The sequence below is a fragment of the Akebia trifoliata genome, chromosome 3, assembly GCF_017979445.1.
Source record: "Akebia trifoliata isolate Shusen 1 chromosome 3, ASM1797944v1, whole genome shotgun sequence".
NCBI classification, from domain to species: domain Eukaryota; kingdom Viridiplantae; phylum Streptophyta; class Magnoliopsida; order Ranunculales; family Lardizabalaceae; genus Akebia; species Akebia trifoliata.
In genome coordinates this window covers 12583295-12592941 of record NC_141377.1, presented here as the reverse complement: position 1 = coordinate 12592941, position 9647 = coordinate 12583295, and the positions used below count along the sequence as shown (strand labels likewise).

General features: G+C 36.1%; 1 protein-coding gene across 1 annotated transcript; it reads right to left on the bottom strand.

The window, feature by feature from the left end:
* Positions 1-2324: 2324 nt before the first annotated feature.
* LOC147406010 (methylcrotonoyl-CoA carboxylase beta chain, mitochondrial-like) lies at positions 2325-9342 on the bottom strand. The gene is made up of 10 exons (XM_086433932.1): positions 8614-9342; positions 8420-8539; positions 6789-7223; positions 6591-6681; positions 4894-5135; positions 4644-4808; positions 4422-4496; positions 3121-3252; positions 2773-2829; positions 2325-2681 (listed from the first exon to the last, which is right to left on the bottom strand). The coding sequence occupies exons 1-10, from the start codon at positions 8821-8823 to the stop codon at positions 2478-2480; spliced, it is 1731 nt and encodes a 576-aa protein (XP_086290058.1). The 5' UTR covers positions 8824-9342; the 3' UTR covers positions 2325-2477.
* Positions 9343-9647: the final 305 nt, after the last annotated feature.

The window sequence follows — 9647 nt, the reverse complement described above, 5'->3', positions numbered from 1 at the left end:
GGTGAAACCTACCCAATACAGAATGCTGAGCCATATGGGAGGTATGGTGGTCCCATTCGTGCTTATGGCAGGATGTATGGGAGTCTAGATTTTGATGATGTAAGTATATATAGTTTAATATATATGGGCAATAACGTAGCCAGTGTTTTGTCCTATATGGGCTAAAAGTTTGGGAATGGGCTGATTTTTTTGTGAGGATGATCTCTATGGTATGGAGATCCTCATCACAAAAAAAAAAATCAGCCCATTCTGAAACTTCTAACCCCACTTTACAAGTTGAAGAATTGTGGACTATCAATTTTTACCGTTTTTTTGTAAACCACTTTTGATGGGGTTAGAAGTTTCAGAATGGGCTGATTTTTTTGTGAGGATGATCTTTATGGTATAGAGATCATCCTCACAAAAAATCAGCCCATTTTGAAACTTTTAGACGTATTGGACAAAACTTTGGCTGCCAAACGCTAGCGTATATATTTATAGGCATGTATGGGGGGCTTGGTTCAAGGGCCATATACAAAATCAAACATTGTGCCAAACATTTTTCAATATATGGGTTAGAAGTTTTGGAATGGACCGACTTTGTGAGGATGATCTCTTGGTTTACAAAAATTGGTCGGACCACGATTCTTCAATTGTAAACTGGGGTTAGAAGTTTCGAAGCTTGCAAGAAGTTGTTCAGCAAGATGTGCTTTTGATTTGGCTTGTGGTTGCTGATTGAGCTCATTTAGACTCTGATCCAGAGTTTGGAAGATGTAGCATAGTGAGGTAATTCTGAACATTGAATTCCTTGCCTTGCTTTTCCATGTTAAGTATTTAAAGCTGGGAGACAATCAGATACGTCAGGCCATAAGTGAATTAAAATAAACCAACTTTGCATTGGTCTGCATCCATTGATGTTGACCGTTATAAACAATGCCCTTTATCAACTTATGAGATTATGCTCCTTTGAATTTTTTATGTTTCTGGTCAGAAGATATGCAATGTAACTTAAGAGACATGACATACTGACCTTTCTTACTATGGGATATAACAGACTAACACAATTTAGTTTCCATTGATCGAAGTTCACCAGATGGTCAGCTGGAGTCGACCATGAATGATGTGTGTGGTCCAGCAAGGATTTGATTTAGTCGAAAGGAAAATTTAGCTGAAGTCAATTATAAAGCTAGATTTATGGTTTGGTTTGGTTGGTAGGATCTGAACGACAATGATTTGGATTCACAGGTATGTTGACGTGGTTTGTTGTACTCTACGAATCCAAAATTAATTGTTTAACGAACTGATTTGCTTCGTAAGTTGGTATAACCATAAGATCATGAGTGAAGGAGGGTTTTATGCCCTTGAGGTGGTTACTCAAAAACTATTTTGTTTTAAAGTCTCGGCAAGAGGTTGGAGAGGACCCAATTTGGTCATTTTATGTTAATCTCTTGCAGAAGAGTGGTCAGGGGTATGTCATAGGTACCTACCTCTATCAGCTGAACAGCTTGGCGACACTGGCTCTCCAAGTGTCAATGACACTGCCCATACTAGAAAACACATGATCTCAACCGTTTCTCCCAATAATATTTGAATTGATGTACATCTACTGTTTCTCCCAATAATATGCCCGTTTTTGCATGAAGAATGATGAGAAAACACATGATGTCTACCGTGCAAACATGAAATCCAAGAGTCAAGATCTATATGAATCCATTAAAACAATTTACATGGACACCTATTTCGAGGATAATTCTCAGCCATTGGATTTTATGTTCAGATGGTGTTGGGATATGGTTTTTTTGTCCATGAGTCAGCTCCTCATGTTATGTTCTATCGAAGAGAGTTTACTGAGAAAAAAACAAAATGAACCAGTCATTGTTAGGGTCTGAATGGGTTTGGTAATAAACTATCAAGTGGAGCCATTGGGCATACATATATTTTTTTCCTTGTGTGGGCTGCATTTAGAACACGAACACGTGGGTCATAGGGGTAATAAGTGCGAGTTTTGAGAGTTAAAAAATGTATATAATAAAAGTGAAAATAAAAAAAATAGCCACAATAACACTGCTCAAAATTTCAACCAACCCATGTTTATTTATTTATTTTGTGACAAGACTTTGACATGATTACGAATATTATAGTAAAATATAATACCCCGGTGAGCTTATAATGTTGGCAAGTCTACTTATTTCTTAATGTTACCTCTCATCCTATATCCTATGATGAATCAACGTGTCACACAGCCTTTCATTAAACTTATGTATTTTATGCATGTACAAGACCACTACTGGATGAGATGATGGAATCAATCAGTTTTGTCCAAACCGAAAACAAAATTCATCATCTCCTCTGAGTAATGTTGGTTCTCCCTTATAATTGAACTCTCTAGAAAAGGCATCAATTCCAATATCTATTCTAATTTATCAACCAGAAACCAATTTTCTGGCAATGAAACTATTCTTATTAGGAACGACACAACACCCATGAATCTAAAGTATTTACATTCTAAATACACCATATTTTGTTTCTTCGGGTGTGTGCTTCTTTGAAACAGATAGGCAGAAACCTAAAACTTTCCTAGTGTCAGAGGGATCGATGATGCCATCATCCCAGAGCCTCGCAGTTGAGTAGTAAGGGTTTCCCTCTCTCTCATATGCCTCGACAACCTTGCTTTTGAATTTATCCTCTTCTTCCTTGCTCCACTGCAAGAAATACACACATGAAACAATACTCCATGGTTTTCAGACTTGGATTCGAATAGTTGCCTTCGAAACATTGAGAGCAGAAATTTACCTCTACTCCTTGTCGTTTCTTGTTGCTTCTTTCTATTTGGGCCAACACGCCGGCAGCCTTCAAAATTAACAAACTAGAGTAAGCTTACTTCCATTGAGATAAACATTAGATCACATCGTGTGCTACAAAAAGAAAAAAAAAATCTACAGGAAAACTAGAACATGCTCACTAGAATTGTGGAAAAATAGCAATTTCTAAATTAAAGTGATCTGAGGAATATAGTTTGTTGCTCCTTGCAATAATACACTTGATTAAGGTGTTTGGTCCAAGAGGTAAGATTCAACAAATTGTCATTGAATCTTATATATGATCGAATGAAAAATGTTCAGAATACAGTAAAGAAGTTACCTGAGGGCCACCCATCACAGATATTCTGGCAGTGGGCCAAAGGAACAAGAAATTGGGGCTATATGCACGCCCACACATTCCATAATTCCCTGCACCAAAGCTACCGCCAACTATAATTGTTACTTTGGGGACCTGTAGAATTACACCTTTTAAATTCAACCAGATAACGTATAGAAGTTCAGAACCCAATCTACTTACTATTACCCAATAACATAATGGCAATATAATAAAGAAGATATTCGACGTAACATCAAAGAAATGTTTACAGTTTAAAAAAAAAAAAAAAGAGGTGGGGGGGGGTGGAAAATGCCAATTCATATCTACATATTTAATGAAAAAGATTGAGATTTTGGCAAGTTGCAGATGAGAACACACTTGAAATTTGATTCCTCAAAACAACATTGGCTGACAACCAAGGCTAATTCTTTGACCAGAATTCATTTGTTTACTTTTTTTGGTCAATTAACCATGTCACTTTTTACAAAAATTCTCTACCAATATACATAGTGAGATATTTGGGTACCAAAGTACGTGTATAACCTTCTGAGTTCAGTGAAATACAGGAGCACCTATATCAAGATTATGCTTTCCTCTTTACTTGAATAAATGTTTATGATACTGAGTCACAATCTAGTGCCCTACAGGCAATAAACACTATTACATGAGCTGAGACAAGTTGGTCTTACAACAGTATCTATTGCCCGACTAAATTAGTCATTTGATTCAGATTTGCTATGAAATGATAATGGATAATGTTTTTTCCTCCTTCCATTTTTCCCCACAATGAGAAGTTTTTGCCTTATTTTACACTTGCATTTCTGTACTGTACGTGGTCATTCTGTCCCTTCTGTTTGATTCTGAAATTAAACAGGGGAAAAAAGTCAACTGAGTCCCAAATATCTCCACGGGAGAATCAGATACCCCAGAGATTCAGACCCTCAAAGCTGATAACAAAATAAAGGGGCCATTGAGATCCATTCCTGAGCTATTTAGTTCGTTTCATGAATAGCAAAACCATTGATAGTATTTTCGTAATAATAATATTATTGTGGGAAACAAGGTCAATGCCTTTATGTCTACTTGTAACATAATGGCAGTTTTGGCCTTGAAACTTCAAGCACGTTTAGCCCTAAACAAAGGATAAACTTCATGCGTTGTCCCAAAGGTTCTGTTCTCGCATGATATTTCTATTAACTTTGGAAAAAATGCTTCTCCCTATTAAATCATAGTTTCAAAATGAAGCCAAAGTGGCTCACTAACTGACGAAAATGGATGTTGTCAAAGTAAGACAAGAGTATGACCTTCGCACAGGAAACTGCCATCACCATTTTCGCTCCAGCTTTGGCAATACCACCTGCCTCAGACCTTGAGCCAACCTAAAAAATCAATGAATTTGGTCAATTAATAAACTTATAATTTACTGATTTTGATGTGCATAACTCTTCTTACTCGAATTCCTATAACACGGGCATGATGGAAACTGTGACGGCAAAAGATAAGAGTAAAGGTTATGAGTGTGTTACCATAAATCCAGTAATATTCTGAAGAAACACCAAAGGAATGTTACGTTGAGCACATAACTCAATGAAGTGGGCCCCTTTTAAAGCAGATTCAGTAAATAATATGCCATTGTTTCCAATAATTCCTACAGGTTGCCCAAAGATCCTTGCAAAACCCGTTACAAGAGTCTGCATAAATGTAGATAGGAATTAGGATTCTCAGTTGAAAATGAAATATACAAATCTTAAGTTCAAGTTATATAAATGCTCTCACAGTGCCATACAACTTCTTGAATTCATCAAATTCACTTCCATCAACAACACGAGCAATAACTGATCGGATGTCAAAAGGCTGTTTCTGGTCTGTCGGTGCAATAGAACGGAGCTCCTTTACATCATATAATGGATCTTTATAATCACGGATAATATTCGACATTTCATTCATTATCCCATGTTTCCCAGCCATGTACAAGTTCTTAACAATATTCCTCCCGATAGCAAGTCCATGCAATTCATCTACAATCAGAACACAATGATCATAAAAAGGAATTAAGCATGGAGCCAAATAAGAAGACATTTTCCGTGAACATATGAAATGAGAGAGTTCCATTTTACCCTTATATCTTTCTTCAAATCCTTGACTGTCAACGAGAATGAATTCCATGTCATGGAATGCGAATCCCCGACTCTTATAAAAGTGACTCTAATCTTTATATGGGGAATTAAAAAATAATAATAATAATAATAATATATATATATATATGGGGACGGTTCAGCAGCCTAAAGTTTGCCAAGTTTGGTGCCAAACATTTTTCAAAATATGGGTTAGAAGCTTTGGAATGACCTGATTTTTTGTGAAGATGATCTCTATGATGAGGAGATCATCCTCACCAAAAATCAGTCAATTCCAAAACTTCTAACCCCATCAAAAGTGATTTACAAAAATTGGACGGTTCACGATTCTTCAACTTGTAAACTAGGGTTAGAAGTTTCAAAATGAGCTGATTTTTTGTGAGGATGATCTCTTCATCGTAGAGATCATCCTCACCAAAAATCAGCCTATTCAAAAACTTCTAACCCCATCAAAAGTGATTTACAAAAAATGTTTGGCACCAAACTTGGCAAACTTTAGGGCTGCCGAACCGCTCCCTATATATATATTATTGTTTTTTTCCCGTCACGATCAACTTTGATTTTCTTTTTTGAGGCAGAGAGAAAGAAATAATGTAGAAGCTGAGCCTCTTCTCAAGTAAGATGTGAATTTCGTTTCTCTTTCATTTTTTTTAGGTAAGTGGGTGAATTTGGTTACTCTTACCATGGTTGTTCCTATCGAAATAAATGAGATGGTTCACCTGTGTAATCAGTTGTCCTGAAAGGCAAACAGCAGGCCTTTGTCTGAACAGTAAAGCTTACTTCTTGACTCTTTGCATGACTTTTTTATGTTCCTCGGTAGTTCAGTGACATATTCTATTCACTCACTATGAGCATCACTCGCAAAGTACTGAGATAAATCAGCTGGTTAACGGGGGAAAAAAAGTAAGGAGATAAATCATGCATGGGTTCCTTTTATTAAAACAGTAGCAAGGAAATAATCATTGCTTGTTAGAGACTCCCCTTTACTCTCCTGATTGTTATCGTCATCATTTCTCTTATTTTCTGGAATTGCTTATCCTTTTTCACTGTTCTAATTTTCTGCCTTCCTCAATTCATTACATAAATAAAGAAAGATTAATAGTCCGTACTATTTTATGTGTTTTCGGAATTTAAGTTGTTATAATATGAATATATTGGGACTAATTTCCTAATTTACTGCCAATTGATCCATCAATTCAACCTATGATGGGAAGTTCAATCAAAAGCACAGCAAACACCATAAATGCAGGAATCTATGGAAATTGGAAAGATCTTCGTAACATAACTGAACAATCATTCAAGGCATAAAGTATAGTTAAAGTATAAGAAAGAATATACCTTCAGCAAAATGGTCTGAAACCCCTGATATCTTACAATGCATGGTTGCACCCCCTAAATCCTCAGCAGAGACCTCCTCTCCTGTAGCAGCCTATCAAAATTACTCTTTTAGATATAACCTATATTTTTAATGCATATTTCCTATGCACAGCAAGACTAGAAATTTTTACGTACAGAATTTCGGATGTAAGAACTAACCTTCACAAGAGGAGGTCCAGCTAGAAATATGGTACCATTGCCTTTCACTATTACACTTTCATCGGCCATTGCAGGTATATAAGCACCTCCCGCTGTACAAGACCCCAAAACCAGAGCAATCTGAGGAATACCCTCAGCAGACATTTGTGCTTGGTTATAAAATATTCTACCAAAATTATCCTTGTCAGGAAAGACATCGGCTTGCCTAGGAAGGTTAGCACCTCCACTGTCAACGAGATATAAGCACGGCAAGTTACACTGAGAAGCAATCTCTTGCGCCCTAAGGTGTTTCTTAACAGTAATGGGGTAATATGTTCCTCCCTTGACAGTGGGATCATTAGCTACAAACATGCAAAGTCGTCCATGCACTGGTCCTATTCCAGTGATTATCCCGCCAGATTGTAAGGGTTCGTCGTACAATTCATGGCCTGCAAGCTTCAAAGACCACACAATATGTTGCTTATCAATCAAGGCATGTTTAAAGAAATCAAGGGTATTTCATGATGATAGTGAGATACATATGTGCAAGGGTAAAGCAAACATGAAGTTTTTCATAATAAAATCCACCATATTTTTTAACATTTTCATGTTCACTATCCGATTGTTTTGCCATTCTACCAATGCAAACCATATGGTATAGATGACACATCTCTCGAACTACTAACTTCCCAAACATATCAATTGGATAGTTCTGAACTTGAATAAATTGCATTCTTGGAGACATCTACACTAATGAGCGACTTCTAAACGAACATCCAATACAATGCAATTTGACAAGCAGACAAGACCATCTAATAATAGCAATATAGGGTCGGGCAGTGGATCAATTGGATACTCTGACTAATTTGTGTCCACAATGATTGTTGGGGGGACGAATCCTATGGCAACTATAGCATCCCAGATTTTCATCCCCACTAATAAAAATAAATTAATCTTAATCTACACTAATGGAGTCATGGTTCCAAATCTCTGTTCAACTTATCATCTCATTCACGGACAAGTCAACTCGTCTTAGACGAGATAAACTATTTAACTTGGTTTACAATTATTTATCCATATACATATGTATATGAAAATAAGTATATATATATATATATATATATATATATATATATATTATTTTATTATTATTATTTTTTTTCACAAAATGAGGTCAAATAGAAAATGTTTAATCACATTTTATTTAGATAATATATTTAAATTAAAAAAAAAATATATTTACTATCTTAATAAAACATACAAAAACTCATTCATATTGCGTGATGTCACACAGTTGAGATGCCTTGTCTATCCCTTTCTATCATGGATGATACCAAGATGACTCAGGGTGAGTGATATCAGTCTTGGACGAGATTTGAAACCATGAAAGGAGTGCATTCGTTTCTGGATCCTGGTAAGTCATTCCATGCTCTAAAGGGTTACCATGACATGATGTTAAAGCATCAAAATTCAATTCAATCTCTCCCTTTTTTTTTCCACCTTAAAGATCCATTGTCACCAAATATCATTAATTACCATCAAAATTATGTTTTTTTTTTACGATTGTTCAAATGTTAACGAATGCTTCATGAACAAGAATTAGCCAAAAGACAACAAGAGAAAAAGAAGAGTGAGATGTAACTAATTCAAACCTGAGAGAACTCAAGAAACGATGAACCAGGATCAATCAAACGATTGATCCGTTCTCTTGGGAGAAGCTTATTCCGACTATTATTTCTCCGTACAGCTTCTACACCACCGCCATTGAGAACCTGAAACAAATGAAATCCCCACTAAATTATATTATTTCTATATATATATATATATGGAGAGAGAGAGTGGTGACCTTATCGATGTGAGTTTGGAGTTGAGAAATTTGTTGTTCTATGACCTCAGAGTTGCGAATAAAAGCATCAGAAGACCTATCGATGCCATCAGGTAAGACTCCCAAACAATATTCTCTTTTTGGCAGAAAAACTGAAATGGAGTTTCTCCATGAAAGCAAAGATGTTGATGTTGATGTTGATGTTGCTTTCTTAGCAAAAACCCTAATCATTTTTACAACCTGATTATCTCAAACTTTTCTATCCGAAAAAACTGCAGATTTTTATCGTCTTCCAGCTTTCGCAGTTTTATCTACACATATAATTTGATAAGTATTGAGTCCGGCCCTCGCACGCTTGTTCGTGGGAGAGAGATTGGTTGGTAACCGTTTGATTAACAACACAAATCTCTATATTTTCTGCCACATAAGCAATCTGCCATGTCACACAAAATTCTAAAACCAAAAGAAAAAATAAATAAATAAATAAACGATTTGAGTTTCCGTTTCCCAAACCCTAGCAGAGTCCCTTTCCTCCTTCTCCAGCGTGCTAATCAAGTTTCGACCTACAACGAAGCTCCGACAACGGTTCCAACAACTCTTCTTTATCACAAGACCCAATGCTAATTGCGAGCTCCCTTTGAGAGATGATTTAAGTTTTTGAATGAGGTGACTTAAGAATTTGAGCACAAAATGGCAAAGTTTGTGAGAATAATTGCTTCATTTTCTAGCGTTTGTTGAGCTGCTCTGCATCTCTTATTGTGTGACTGAAAGCCCCCAATGCAATCTAAAAAGAGAATAGTGGACAGTATTAATGGGCTCACGTTGGGATGGGCCTCAAGTCCAAGCCCATCAAAGTGTGCAGTTAAGATTGATTAGCATCAAGTGGTGGCCTATCCACATTATTGATGATTTAATGTTATCTTTTTATGAAAATAAACAAAGGTAATTAAGATCGAGTATAAATATTTTTTTAAATCATCTACCTTCTTAAAAAGCAAATAGGAGCTTTTATTTTTCTTACATTTCTTTTTTATCTTTTTAAAAAAATTGTGGAG